The following is a 14,558-nucleotide window of genomic DNA, read 5'->3' as shown; positions in this document are numbered from 1 at the left end:
TATGGTTGTCCCCACCTGGAACACCTGCAAAGATGGGAGGGCAGCAATTGTGCTCCCCACCGAGGTGACTCTCTCCCCCAGCTGAGAGCTCTCAGCCCCTAGGCTGCAATTCATGTGACTAAACTCCTCCCCAAGCACAGTACCAGGACCAAGCATAGCCAGTGGAGGGAGTACCATCACCTCCCTTATTTGAGGACTTAGACCTCTATTAACGCAGCCCAAGAAATACCTTCACTTTTTTTTTCCAAAGATTTATTTTATTTAGTTCTCTCCCCCTCCCCCAGTTGTCTGTTCTCTGTGTCCATTTTGCTGCGTGTTCTTCTTTGTCTGCTTCTGTTGCTGTCAGCGGCATGGGAATCTGTGTTTCTTTTTGTTGTGTCATCTTGCTGTGTCAGCTCTCCGTGTGTGCGGCCCCATTCCTGGGCAGGCTGCACTTTCTTTCGCGCTGGGTGGCTCTCCTTACGGGGTGCATCCCTTGCGTGTGGGGCTCCCCTACGCAGGGGACACCCCTGCGTGGCAGGGCACTCCTTGCGCGCATCAGCACTGCACATAGGCCAGCTCTACATGGGTCAAGGAGGCCCGGGGTTTGAACCGCGGACCTCCCATGTGGTAGGCAGACGCCCTAACCACTGGGCCAAGTCCGCTTCCCTGCCTTCACTTTTATAGCCACACGTCTGAGCTGAGTCACCTGAGGACAACCCTCCCTGGGTAGTTTTTTCCCTGCTCTGAGCCCTGTGACTCTGCGCACAGGTGGGGACAGGGCCCGTCTTGTGGGTGCTAAGCCTTATCTACCTTGTGGCCACTGTGTGTGGGCACACACGTTGCCATGCCTTTCTGAGAGCCTCCTACTCCCACCCCTGGGCCCCCGTGTCCTCCTGGCTGTGACCTGGGACCCCAGGGCCAGCGGCCCTGTCCGCCTCTGTGGCCGCTCGACCCTGAGGAAGTCAACGCGGGCCCTGAGAATGACCCCGAAGCTGGGCACCCGGAGGCCGGGGTCCCCCTCCCTGCTGCTCGTCACCCGCTCCTCCCCATCCATTGCCCAGGGACGAGCTCAGGCCTGGGCTGCGGGGAGGCCCGACCCCCTGGGAGACCCCCTGAGGGGCTCTGTCACCTCTACTTCCCAAGGACAAGACCCCCCCCCACCAGAATCGAGACCGACAGATCCGGTGCTGACCCTGGGGACGCAGCGATGTGCTCCTGGCCCCGGCGGCTCCCGTGCTAGCAGGGAGGCCAGGCCACGCGCTCGCGTCCCGGGGGGCGCGGCCTGCCCCTTCCGGCCAGCCTGGAGCAGCGCGGCTCCCGGGGCCACCCAGGTTCACATCGCTGACACCCCGTGGCCTCAGGACCCTGGGGACTGGGCCCACGGGAGGCACCCACGGGCCACAGAGTGCCGCACCCCTCCACACACACCCCCTGCCTCCCTGTCCCTCCCCGCTGCTCGTCCCCCGCTTCCCCTCCCTGAGTCCCCATTTCGGCTGCACACTCGGAGAAAGGCTCCAGCTCGGGCGTGGGGTGGGCGCAGCCCCCGCGGTCCTGCAGCCAGGCCCGGGGGACCCGTGGGGCTCCCGACAGGCCGGAGCTGGCCAGGACCCGGAGGCCAGGCCGGAGCTGCCCACCAGCCGGTAGTTAAATATTTCAGACAAAATCCCGACTTTGAGTCAATTAGCCTTTTTCTCCCTCTTACCCCAAAGGAAATTGCCTTTCGCATCTGTCAGCTCTCTAATTACCAGATGGGATGACTGAGATTCTGAGGACAATTAGGAGGAGGTCTGTCTTTTCCCAAAGCCTTGGTGTCCCCTCCTTCCCACCCCTGTCTGGAGCCTTCCTCTAATTTGGAGCCACTTAGAGAAGACAGGGAAACCTTTAAAGTTGAGAAGAATGTCTCCGGAATGCCTCTGGACTCTTTTATAGCTGCGGCCAAGAGGGCTGGCGCGCGTGCTAGCGCTGCAGAAGCACGCAAGAGGCGCCCGTTCAAGGGGCCTGTGGCCACCGACGTCCTGCTGTAAAAATAGCTGCGGGTTGGATGGCTGAGAGGAGGAAGGGGCTGCCCAGCGGGCCGGGAGCTGTCCTAAAGCAGGGGCAGAGGGGGGCCCCCGGGCCAGGCCTGGGAACCCCCGACTGGGTCCTGCTCGAGCCTTCAAAGGGACTGGTCTGGCTGCCGTCCCCAAGCAGCCCCGGCCCCTCTGCCGCCCGCCCCCTCCCGGGCCCCTCGTGCTGCCTCGGTGCCTTCACGTCTGAGCAGCCCGTGGGTCGGCTGGCAGCTCCCTCTGGGTCCCCCTTCGCCCTCAAGCTCCAGTTTGCTGAACCCATCCCATAATGCCCCCGTGGACTGGGCAGGGGCGTCCCGTGTCTTGGATGACGCGGGCTGGGTTCGGCGCTCCGTAGCGCTCAATGAATATTTGATGAATGGATGCATAACGGGTTACTAAAATGTTCCAAACATTTGGAAGTGCTAAGGACGAGGCCCCCGGAGCACCCAGCACGGGGCCCTGCCCTCTGGTTAGTTGCGACAGAGAACACGACCCGGCCAAGGGGCCGGCACCCTGCAGCTCTGAGGGAGCTGGTTGCGTCCACGGTGGGGGAGCCAGGGGGGCGGAGCTGACCTTCCAAACCAGCCCGGGGCGCCAGAGCCAGCAGAAGCCGCGCAAAGGCAGGTTCGAGGGTGCCGGGGCTGCCGTCCCCATTTCTAGGACGGGGACCAACTGGTGCACCCCGTGCCCAGGGACAAAGGTTTCGCCACCATCCCATCCTGGGGAGCCCCATGGGAGCAGGAGGCCAGGGCGGCCGCAGGGCAGGACTCGTTTCTGAGCCAGTCGCCGCTGCTGCGGGTCCCTCCACGTCTCCCCACGCCCCCTCTCGCCTGGGCCGTCCCTGCTGGCTCAGCATGGAGTGTCCTGGGCCTCCGGGGGCTCCCTGTGACCTCAGGCCAGCAGGCAGCCCGTCCAGGGGCTGCAGACCCCGTGGCGTGACCTGTCCCCCCTAACAAGCTCACAGCCAGGAGGCTCCAGGCCCCAAGGCCAGGGGGACAGGCCGTGCCCAGAGAGTGACCCTGCTCCACCGCACCGGCCCGGAGAAGGCGGCCACACGTCAAGGTCACACAGCCTGCCGGACCGAGCAGGGCAGGTCGGGGCCTGAACCCGGGGATCCCCCGCCAGCCCCAGGCTCTCCTGCTGAAAACCACGGGCCTGTGCTCGGGCCCCTTGGAGGCCGTGGCACCCAGAGGAGCCCCGTCGGGGGACGGCTTAGGGGCTCGGTGAGGGAGGTCAGAGGGTGGGTCAGGGTTGGCTGCGGTGGGGGTAGGCTGTGGTAGAGAGAGGGAAAGAGGTATTTCAGAACCTTCCAGAAGCTTCCTTCTGGACCCTCCAGAAAGAGGGGTGCTCATCCTGACCCCACTATTGGTCCTGGGCAAGTGAATGAACTCCTCTGTGCCTCGGTTTCCTCCCCTGGAGAAAGGGGTGAGGATCGAAGGCGAGGACACGGGTCGAGCCCTGTTTTCAGGACGTCCGTGCTTTATGGATGTTCACTGCTCTTGTATGGAGGGGGGCATCCCCCGGCCTCGGGGGCCCCAAGCCTGATCCCCGGTACGGCTGATCCCCTGCCGGCCGGCGGGGCCAGGGGCCCCAGGCCAGCTCCGGAGGACAGTTAAGCTCTCCAGCTCTGGGGGCGGGGGGCACTGCCGGCCCTGGCAGCCCGTCTGAGGCCGCCGGCCCCACGCACGAGCCCACGGGGCCAGATGGACAGACGCCACCTCCCAGGCCAAGCCCGGGCTGCCAGGTTCACCCGAGACCCACCAGGGCCTGCCAGGGCCAGGTGCCCGCTCTGCCCGGCACCTCTACCGGAGAAGCCTCGGGCTTGGCCAGGCCCCATCCAGGGTGCGTGCACGTGTATGTACAAGTGTGCAACGTGCACACGTGTGTGTAGTGTGCAAACGCAGGTGCATGCATGTGTAGTGCGTAGGCGCCCTGTGCGCAAGTGTGTGCATACATTCGTGTGTGCACACAGGCCTGTCTGTATGCACGCGTGCAGGTGTATAGAGTGTACGCACGTGCGTGTGTGCCGTCCGTGAGCCTTGTGTGTGCGTGAGGCCAGGGAGGGCGAGGAGGGATTCTCAGTCTCCCTCCCGCGGCCCCCCCTTTCCCTTTCGTCTCTACTCTTTGGACGGCGTTTTCCGGGCCCTCCCCGCGTTTGCAGGCCCGAGGGCCCCTGGGGGGGGTCGCTGCCATCCTCCCACCCAGAAGACCCCCGAGGCCTCCGAGTCGCACAGCTCAAGGGAGGCAGCCCTGAGTTACCCCAGCCGGCGGGGTGGCTGCTCGGGGGGCCCGGGCCGCCCACAGCCCAAGCCGAGTCTTCCCACCCGGGCCCGGCCTCAACATCCCCTCCGAGCGCCCTTGGCCGTGGAGCAGACGCTGGCCGGTGACCGCGCAGGCCCTAGGGGCCCTGGGATGGGCGGGTTTTCTCCCCCAGATCCCACAATCCCCCCCCCCCCACTCTGAAGGGCCCAGGGCAGGTGCCTGGCAGGGAGGCCTCCCTCCTGTCCTTTGTCACCTTCCAAACTGTTGTCCGGCCCTGGCGCGGCGCCCGCCCGCGGGAGGAGCACTATTTAAAGAGCCGGCCCCAAGCGCGCCCAGCCCGCGGCGAGGGAGCTGCGCAGACCATGGTAGGCCGTGCCCGCGTCCCCTCCGCTCTCCCGGGTGGCGTGGGCGCCCAGCTCTGGCCCCGCCGCTGCCCCTCTCCTGCAGGCGCCACCCTCCCGGCCCTAGCCCTGACCTCGCCCGGCCCCTGATCTCACTCCTCTGCTCATGACCTTGACTTTGTGATGCCGACCTTCACCTCATCCCTGAGCTCACCCCAACCCTGACCTCGCTCCTCTCACCGACCCCTTGCCCTTGACCCAGGCCGCCCCTGGCTTCGGCCCCCACGTCTGCCCTTCACACCAGTCCCTCCGGTGGGTCCTGATTGGGGGCTGTGCGTCCCCCCGCTTGGTGGGGGCTGCCCAGGTAAAGGTGGCGGGAACGAGAAAAGTGACGGGGGAGGGAGGCAGGGTGCCCCCGTGGGAGGACACGTCTCCTGCTGGGGCAGGGGCAGTGATCCAGGACGGCAGGCTCCCCTGGAGCCTGGTGGGGTGCTGGCCCCGGCCCCGTGCTCTGGCCTGCAGGGGTCCCACAGGCCCCCAGGGGGGCCACCCCTATGCCTCCGCCTCCTGGGCCCCTGTCGGTCCCTCTTGGCCTGAGCAGGGCTCAGGACTGTCCAGCCTCAACTCAGAAGCCACCTCCTCCAGGGAGCCCGCCCCCGTCTCCAAGGGGCCAAGGGTGCCTCCGAGCTTGCCCAAGGCCTGCCCCTCCCGCCACCACCTCCCATTGCTCTCAGAGCCCCTTGGGGCAGAGGAGGGGCTCGATTCAGCCGGTCCCCGGGACTGGGCACAGGGGACAGCAGGTGCCTCCTACATGCCCTGACGTAATGACTGCTCGAGGGTGGCACGCGCTTGGTGATTTTCACGTCCCAGAGGCTGTGAGCGGCAAAGCCAGGACTAAAATGCGGGCCTGTGTGCCCGGCTGCGCTCGGCTGCCCCTCTGCCCCGAGCTGTTCCTGTGGGGGAATTTTATATTTTAGGGCCACGTCATCAAGGGGACTTTCCAAGACAGCTGGTTGGCAGGACAGAGCCCGGCAGGAGCCCTGGGCCTTGGTTTCTCCTTCGTGCAGTCTGAGAAACCAATTCCTTCCCACTTTGCAGTGTTCCGGAGAGGGGTGGGCACACAGTAGGGTGACAACGAACAAGACAGACATGAAAGGGCAGGGGGCCAGGCAGGGCTGGGGCAGGCCGAGGACAGGCGTGAGGCGAGCAGGGACATCCGACAGGCGGAAGTGATCATTTTTTATTAATCAGACGAAAATGTATATGTAATTATGTGCGACGAGCTCTGCAGGGAGGCGCCCCCCTTCACAGTGCCTGACGGGATTTATAAATATTACAGAGGCTTTACAGCGTCACCACGTCCCAGCCGCCCGCCAGCCCCTTTCAAAGGATTAGCGGAGACAAAGCACCAGTAAAGCTAATTAGGAGTCAGACGGAGCTGCTGGCTCCTGACGTGGGCCCAAGAGCCGGAGGGAATGGGGGCGAGCGGGGGCCACCCGGGCACTGGGAGTTGGGGGGTGGGGGGGGGGTCAGACCTGGGCCTGGGGGCAAGTTGGGGGGCAGGAGTGAGCTGGGACCATCGGGCAAGGGTTTGGCACGGGGGTGGGGGGCTGAGATGGAGGCAGGAGCTGGGGAGGGGGTGGGTGTGGGAAGCCCCTGTCTGTGCCACCCGGCCCACCGGCCCTTGGCAAAGCCCAGGCTACCCACCCCTGCCCCCCACTGCCAAGAGCCAGTTCTGGGGCTCACAGAGTCTGCAGTTCTAGCGATGGCTGATGAGGGAAAGGTCAGTCTCGGGGGGACTTGGGGAGCCAGAGGCCTAACGGTGGGCTGTCAACCCCTTGGCATCACGAGAAATACTTGGAGGAAGGAAGGGACCTGGAAACCCCCAAATGTCCCCACATGGGCCTCCCTGCCCAGAGGGGGCCCTGAGCTCTGGGCAGCTGTTTGCACACACTGACTGACCCCCGCCCTCCGGCAGGGCCCTGGGGAGGGGCAGACTGGGCCTGGCCCTCAAGGTCTCCCCCTTCATCCAGGAGACAGACACAGAGAGATACGGCAGGCGGTGTGGAATGTTCTAGAGAGAGCGGGGCACGGGTGGGTGTAGTGCTAACTCTGCTTGGGGGTCAGGGAAGGCATCTCAGGGGTGGGTCTGAGCTGGAGGATTGGAAGGGCTCCCCCAGACAGGGAGTCGGGAGGGAGGGACCCTGGAAGCAGGTGTGGGGGGCAGAGGCAGGGGGTCTGGGTGGGTGGGAGCAAAGGCCTGGGGGAGAGGAGCTCATCAGGTTCAGGCGGCTGAAGGACAAGGCCGGATTCCTGTTTGCCAAGGCTGCCTCCGGGGGCCATCAAGGGAGGCCAGAGAGGAAATGGGGTGCTGGAGCGGACGCCTCTGCTCCACCGCCCGGCTGCTGGCCCCCCGTCTTCCGGATCTGCGCCTCGGGCGGGCAAAGGGCGTGGCTCTCTGCAAGGCTCCCGACCGAGCCTGGGTCGAAGGGGCGGGGCGGCGTCACCCAGGGCTGTGGGGCGCAGTGGGGGGCACGGGGGAGGGCCAGCTGCCATCTGTACCCCACAGGCTCCAAAGAGAGCCCGGAAAAGAGCCGAAGGCGCGGCCAGCTCCAACGTCTTCTCCATGTTCGACCAGAACCAGATCCAGGAGTTCAAGGAGGTGGGTCAGCGGCGCCCGGGCCCTGCGGGGGGTAGACGTCAGCCCCCCGCCCCGGGTGGGTGGCGCCCGTCCTCCCGAACCTCGGGCAGCCCCCGCCCCCCGGCCCCTGCACCTTGGCTGCCGTGGCCGCGGGCACGTCTTCTCTCCCTCTGAGCCTCGACTTCCCTCCCTGTAAAGTGGGGTGGCCGTGAGCCCCCCGCCAGGGAACGTGCGGGAAGGCCCCGCCGCGCTGGTGTGCAGGAGGGCTGAGAGGGCGCGCCGTCGCCCCACGCGGCCGGCCCGCTGGGCCATGCGGGTGACTTCTCAGGCAGCCCCTGCCGCCGGGGGGGGGGGGGAGGGGGCGGGGGCTACTCGGTGCCCGTGTCTCTGCCAGGCCTTCACCATCATGGATCAGAACCGGGATGGCTTCATCGACAAGGGGGACCTGAGGGATACCTTTGCTGCTCTGGGTGGGTGCCGCCGTGGCAGGAGAAGCGGGGGGCTCCCCCCAGAATCCAGGTCGAGCTGGGCCCCGGCCCTGCGGAGAGAGTGGGCAGCCCGGGGCGTGGGGTCCCCCGGCGAACCCCACAGACGGATGAGGTCCCTGCCTCCAGGAGCGCCCACAGGGCAGGGGCAGGGCAGGGCCGTGGGGGGCCAGGGCGCTGGGGGCCAGGGTGGGGGTACCGATGTCCCCCTGCCAGGGCGGTGGTGAGGGGCCCAGGGAGCAGCGGGAGGAGGAGGGTACAGGAGGGGCTGGGGACGTGGGCAGGGCTCGGGGGCTGGGCTGCAAAATTCACCCTCTAAGGCCTTAGGGCAGGGGGCAGGGGTCCTAGCCGGGCCAGCTCTGGATTGAGCATCGACCGGGATCCGGTTGTCCCCTGAGACTACCAGGAACCCCAGGCATGCCCCCGGGCAGCCAGCTGACCCCTCCAAGGGGCCAATGACTCTCCATTCCAGGGAGGCCGAGGCAGGGGGCAGCCCTTTGCTGACGGCGGTCGGAATGCCCCTCCCCCGCCCCCGAGCCCCCCAGCCCCCCTGGCAAGCGGGCCGGGCTTAGGGCAGTGTGGGGGCAGGGCTGGGAGGCCCTGCAGGACCCACGGGGTCCCGAGCTCTGGTCTCCTGGGTTGCCCCTGGGACCCCCCTCATGCTCCTGCGTGCCCCCTCCCCGCCCAGGCCGCATCAACGTCAAGAACGAGGAGCTGGAGGCCATGGTGAAGGAGGCACCTGGGCCCATCAACTTCACCGTCTTCCTGACCATGTTTGGGGAGAAGCTGAAGGGTGAGAGTCTGGGGAGGGGGGCAGCCCATCCCTGTGTGCAGACGTCCCCCCCATACATATTCCGCAGCTGGGAAACGTGTGGCCCCAGACACCCTCCCCAGCCGTCACCTGCGGCCTCGGGACCCCTGAGCAGCCTCGGCTTCCCGGGGTTACAGCTGGCTGAAAGGCTCCCTGCCCTGCTGGGTCTGGGGTCCAGTCCTGGCTTCCCACCGACCCCCAGGGCTGGTGCTCTCTCTGGGCCTCGGTTTGTCTGTGAAATGGGGGCGATCCCACCTACCATCTCAGGTTTCCTGGGTGAGAAATCGTCACTCTCCCGGGGGTCCTGGCCTGCTTCAGGAGGCAACAGCCATGCCACTCCGGCCCTCGCGGACCCCAGAGCCAGAAGGTGGCGGCCACTGCCCTATAACCCAAAGTCCCACCCTCTGTGTTAGAGAGGGGGGAAACTGAGGCCACGCATGCTCACTGGGGCCCTCACCCAGGGGAGGCCTCGAGCCTGGGCTGTCCGGCTGGCCCACCCCGTGCTCCGAACACTGTTAGGGGCCCTGGCTGGACTGCGGCCACCTTCTGGAACAGCTCGGAGGCCCAGGACACTGGGGCAGGGGCGGGCGCCCTGGGGAAGGTCTCGGGACTCGGTCTGGCAGCTTTAAGGACGAAGGACAGGCCTCCTTCTGGGCTCAGGCCGACCACTGACGGGAGACTTGTCCAGGGCCACCGGTGGGGCCTGCGGGTGGCCTGAGACCCCGTGGGCTGGCCTGCTCTAGCCTTGTCCGGGAGCCCTGGGGCCTGGAGGGGGTCCTGGGGCAGGCGGGCCCGGCCCCTCCCTGGAGTTGGGTATGCATCATGGGGTGGGCAGGGGAGCTGGGCCTGAGCAGGATCTGCAGGGAGGGGAGCTTTCAGGTCGCAGCGGGCCTCAGGTGGGGACACCATGACTGGATGCTCTTGCCGTATGCAGCAGAGCTGGCGCTGTGACCTGGGCTGGGTGGGGCCCGGGGCCGTGGCCTCTTGTCATTTTTGCGGGGGCTCCAGCTGAACCCGTCACCCAAACGTGGCTGAGCCTGCCTGCATGTCCAGCGGGTGGGGACAGGAGCGAGGCGGGGCCCAGAGGCCCGGGGAGGCACCCCCTCATCTGCTAATTGGGGCACGGAGACCCTCACGGGATTCCCAACAGCAATGGGGGTGGGAGGCGGTCACCCTGCCACCCATCTTATGAGGTCTGCAGGGGCCCTCTCGGAAGGGCGGGACAGGGGGCAGCGGGCTGGTCCTTGGGGGGAGCAGCCGGGCAGGTGAGGGTCTCTCTTCAAAGACATGTGGCCTTGTCGCCCTCCCCAGGACACCCACTGGCCTGTGCTGAGGTCTGGGGCCCTGCCCTCCAGGTGCTCCCAGCAGGGTCAGGCTGGGTCCCTCTGGGTGGTTCTTAGGGATGCCCCAGTGGCTCAGACCCAGCTCTGGGCTGGAGGAATTCCGGGTGCGAGGGGAAGACGAGGCGGCCCTAATTCAGTCTGACAGGGCTGGGTTCGAATCCTTCCTCCTTGTTGGCTGTGGGGCCTCAGGCAAGGAGCAGAGCCTCTCTGAGCCTCAGTTTCCTCCTTGACAAACTAGGAACATCATTACCTACTGCATCATGTGGAAGGTTTTACTTCAGCAGTCCTGGGAGGTGGGCCGCAGAAGCCGTCTCTGGCCCCATTTCACTGATGACCCAGCTGAGGCTTGGAGAAAGGAAGGGAGCACCCCCGGGTCCCCAGGCCAAGGGGGAGGGCAGTGTGACAGCCCCCCATCACTCACAGAGCCTGTTGGACCTCAGACAAGACCCTCCCTCTTTCTGGGCCTCAGTTTCCCCATCTGTTCAGCCAGGGGACTGGGTGGGCAGGAGCGCCATTATTCTAGGGCTCTCTTTCCCCGAAGCCCACTGCTCCTGCTTTGCTGCCCCTCCCGCCGCAGCCACCTCCCCGCCTCTGGCCAGCTCCTCCCATGCCGCCCTAGCCCCCAAGGGCAGCTCTCCCAGTCCCCTGCCCACAGCCTCTTGGAAACACCTTGGGTGGCGAGTCCCAGGGTTGCTACCCTGCAGACCTCAGGAACCACATGACCCCACCGATCACCGGCCGGGAGACCTGGGGCAAATCCCTTGACCTCTCAGAGCCTCAGTTTGATCATCTGTAAAATGGGGACAAGCGCCAGGCGCGAGCTCAGTCGGGGTCTCTACGTCCAGCTGGGCAGGCTGCTCACAGCTCTCCGCAGCAGCCCGATTCCAAAACTGTCATCGCTGTTGTTCCTTCCTGAAACCTCCCGCTCCTGCTTCCGGAGGGTCTGGCCCTGACTGTGCGGCGGCAGCCGGGGAGGACGCTCCCCTGGACGGCCCCTCCGCGGGGCCCCGGGCCCCTCGCGCCCTGACGCCCTCCCTGCCCGGCGTGCTGCTTCTAGGCACCGACCCCGAGGACACCATCCTCCACGCCTTCAAAGTGTTCGACACTGAAGGGAAAGGGTTCGTCAAGGCTGATTTGTGAGTGTCCGCTGGTGAGAAAGCGCTGGGTGGGTGGAGGGGAGAGGCTCCCCGGGGTCCCAGGCTGCGCTGTGGGCGGCCCTGGACGGGCGAGGTTTCCTGCCCGGCCCAGGCTTCCAGAAAACCTGTGGCCATGGCCTTGGCATTTCCAGGACACTCTTGCTCCCTATTAAAATAACCGAACAATGGAGGAGGGGCTCTCCTGTCGCTCCACGAGGTCTCACCTTCCCACCCAGGGTGTGGGTGGGGGCAGGGCTGCTGAGCCGCAGGCCTCTCCCTCTGCACCCGTCCCTCGGCGTCCGGAGCCCCGCCCCCTTCTTGGGGCCCCTGGGGGAGCACGAGAGGCACCCCCGGAGAGGCCGGCACCCACCTTTACTCCCACCAGCGCCTGGGCAGGGCTGGGAGGAACCCTTTGGGGACCCAGTTTGGGGACCAAAGCAGCCGCCCCGGGATGTGGGGTCTGGCAGGGGCGGTCGCCTGCCCGGCAGCCCGCAGAGGTGACTCTGGTCGAGTCACGGCGTGCTTTCCAGAAGGAGAGCCTGAAAAGTCCCCAGCGTGGAGAGCTGGGAGTCGTGACTGTCCCGCCATAACATAAATAATGGAAAATGTGTGTCATCCTCAGCAGGGCCTGCTGCCGCCGGCACCAGCAGATGCTCCCGTGCGCAGGGCCTGGCCCAGGCCTTTTATCCCATCCCTGCCCCCCACGCCTGGGGCAAGAGCCCCTCGGGGCCCCCGAATTCATAGGGGCACCAACCCCTCGTGCACAGACTCAAACGGGGCGCCTGGAGCCCCAGGCCAACTCCGGCTCGTATGGGCCACAGCTCTCCTGCACGGCTAAGGGCTCCAGGCCCCACCCCACCACTGCCTGGCTCTGGGACCATGGGTTCCTCCCAAGCCTCAGTTTCCCCCTCTGAATTTGGGAGATACTCACCTCCCGGGGCCATGAGGACTTTGCTGAGGGCAAGTGCCCTGTACATTGTTAGACACGGTTCAGCCATCAGGAAAACTCAGAAGTCATGAAAAGGAGCTAGTCAAGAATCCAGCAAGGAAGGTCGCTTCCCCTGGGGGCCCGGGCCAGCCCCCTGCAGCGATCTGGAGGTTGATTCTTAGAGCAGATGGGATGGCAGAGTGGGTCCCAAGGTCAATTCATTTGGTCCCTACGAGATGCGGGGAGGAGCACCCAGGTTACAGGTGAGTTAGCTGAGGTCCAGATTCCAGGTGAGTTAGGTGAGGCCCAGGTTACAGGTGAGTTGAGTGAGGTCCAGGTTCCAGGTGAGACAGCTGAGGCCCAGGTTCCAGGTGAGTTAGGCAAGTCCCGGGTTCCAGGTGAGACAGCTGAGGCCCAGGTTCCAGGTGAGTTAGGTGAGGCCTCTGGACTGGGGCGCCCCACCCCCCGTCACTGTTGGTAGCTGTGTCTGCCTGGGGTTTGCCTTCTCCTAAACGCGGCTGTTTCTCATCCTGGAACAGCATCAAGGAGAAGCTGATGACCCAGGCAGACCGCTTCAGCGCAGAGGAGGTGAGCGTGGCCTTTCCGGGGTGTGCCTGGAGCTGCTGAGAGGCAAGGCCTTCCCCGCGGCCCTGCCCGCCGCCGCCCGCCCTTCTCGTTGGTTGAGAGCAAGCGAGGAGCGGACGGGGCTGGACTCGGGCTTTCGGCCGGCGGAGGGCCCCGGCCTCTGCCCCCCACCCCTGCCGGACACCTGGGGTGACCCCTGCTCTGGGCCCCACTCTGCCCTTCCCCAGATCAAGCAGATGTTCGCGGCTTTCCCACCGGACGTGTGCGGCAACCTGGATTACAGGAACCTGTGCTACGTCATCACCCACGGCGACGAGAAGGACTAGGAGCCCACAGATCGCACCGCGTTCCGAGTCGGCACACCCTGGGGTGGAGGTGGGGGGCACCGATGGGGAGCCCCTGCAGCAAACGGGGGTGGGAGAAGACCTGTTGCATGTCCTGGGGGTCGGGGCAGCGAGAATAAAATAACACTGACCAGGCCTGAGTTTTCGTGATGAAGCCTCCACTCGGGCGAGAAAGCTAAAGGTTCCTAACTTGGTTTTTCCATAACTTCTTCCTTCCCTGGCTTTGCTCAAAAGTTCCCCGTGAGCTGGTGTTTGCAGCTAATGGACAGTTTTAATGCCCCGCAGCTGGGCTGGGGGCACCGTGCCCACTGAGGAGGCTTTACTGAGCACCTAGTGTGTGCCAGGCCCTGGGTCACAGAGGGAACCTGCCAGGTGCCTGGGCAGAAGTGCTTGCTGATGGCAGCGAGGAGATGAGCTGGGGGGAGCAGGGATGGAGGGGGGTCCCTGGGGAAGAGATGGTGCCCTGTCCCCTCCCCAGAGCCCCTGGAGGATGGGGGGGCGGGGTATGCGTCACCTCTGGGCCCTGGGAAAGTGGAGTTGCTCCATGTGAGAGTGGGTGGATGGACAGAAGGACGGCGGGACAGATGAGCAAATGACCTGGCAAGGAGCCGTGGGCCTTCTGTGCCCTCCCCACCCCCCCCCACCCCACCCCCCCAGCCAGCCTGGCGTCCCCGAGCCCTGGCAGACGAGCAGGTGGCAGCCCCTCCTCCAGCTTGGCTCTGGCTGCTTCTGCCGGGCACGAACAGGTCCAACGAGTTCTCTGCAGCTGAACCGGGCCTAGTCCTTGCCCCGGATTTCCAGGAAAGCCAGACTCTTAGAGAGCAGGAGGGAGCAGGCCCGGGCGGCGGGAGGGGGCTTTCGGAGCCCTCCCTCTGCTCTGCCGGGCTCCTCCCACCCCTGCTCGCTGACCGCGTCCCTGTGGCCTGAGCACCAGCGGATGGCGGCCGCTCTCTCCCCACCCCTCAGGAGGGGCAAGATGAGGAAAAGGGCCAGGGAAAGGGGGGCAGGGGGGGCTCTGGGGACATGGACAGACAGCTGAGGTGTCACCCTCAAAAGCCAGGCCCGGCCCTCTGCAGGGACCAGCTGCTCGTGCTACCAGCCACCCCTCCCTGGGCCGCCTCCCCTCCAGGCACTCAGATTCTGGATTCTAACCTCCCTGCTCCCATCCCTGCCCTGTCCCCTCCCCACCAGCCACCTGACGGAAGGCCATGTCGGGGGCCCGCTCTTCCTTAAACACTCTGCTCTTGATCCAATCCCAAACCTGTTCCGGCCCCTGTGCCCCCCACTGTACTGGACACAGGTGGGGTCGAGGTTAAAGGTGCAGACTCAGAGCTCGGCTGCCTGGGTTCAACTCCACTCTGCCATTGACCTTGGGCTCTGCCATTGACCTTGGGCCAGTTCTCCTGCCCTCCTAGGGATGAGCTGAGGAGGTGCACCTGCAGACCAGAGCCCAGGCCCCCCACTTGTTAGTGATGCTGTCAGCACTTCCCCACCTGCTGCAGACCTCAGTTCCCTCCTGCTCCAAGGACTGAGGGCGACCCGTGGAATAGAAGTGAGAGCCCAGAAATAAACCCTCACAGTATGATCAACTGAATTTTCAGCAAGGGTCCAAAACCCATCCAGCGAGGGACAGAACAGTCTTTTCAAACATG

General features: G+C 65.6%; 1 protein-coding gene across 1 annotated transcript; it reads left to right on the top strand.

Moving 5' to 3' along the window:
• The first annotated feature begins 4,620 nt into the window (after positions 1-4,620).
• Positions 4,621-13,061, top strand: MYL10 (myosin light chain 10). Its single transcript, XM_004473221.4, has 7 exons — positions 4,621-4,657; positions 7,203-7,295; positions 7,669-7,744; positions 8,448-8,552; positions 10,971-11,049; positions 12,517-12,565; positions 12,790-13,061. Exons 1-7 carry the CDS (start codon positions 4,655-4,657, stop codon positions 12,886-12,888), a joined length of 504 nt encoding a protein of 167 aa, XP_004473278.1. The 5' UTR covers positions 4,621-4,654; the 3' UTR covers positions 12,889-13,061.
• Positions 13,062-14,558: the final 1,497 nt, after the last annotated feature.

Source organism: Dasypus novemcinctus, chromosome 23 (assembly GCF_030445035.2).
Source record: "Dasypus novemcinctus isolate mDasNov1 chromosome 23, mDasNov1.1.hap2, whole genome shotgun sequence".
NCBI classification, from domain to species: domain Eukaryota; kingdom Metazoa; phylum Chordata; class Mammalia; order Cingulata; family Dasypodidae; genus Dasypus; species Dasypus novemcinctus.
Note: the sequence above shows the minus strand (reverse complement) of the source record. Positions and strands in the feature narration are given on the sequence as shown.

What these genes read in the sequence shown, in the direction of transcription:
- MYL10 (XM_004473221.4), top strand. An exon ending in GGATACCTTTGCTGCTCTGG is followed by an intron (nt 7,745 to 8,447) that starts GTGGGTGCCGCC and finishes CTCCCCGCCCAG; the next exon opens with GCCGCATCAACGTCAAGAAC. An exon ending in GGGTTCGTCAAGGCTGATTT is followed by an intron (nt 11,050 to 12,516) that starts GTGAGTGTCCGC and finishes ATCCTGGAACAG; the next exon opens with CATCAAGGAGAAGCTGATGA.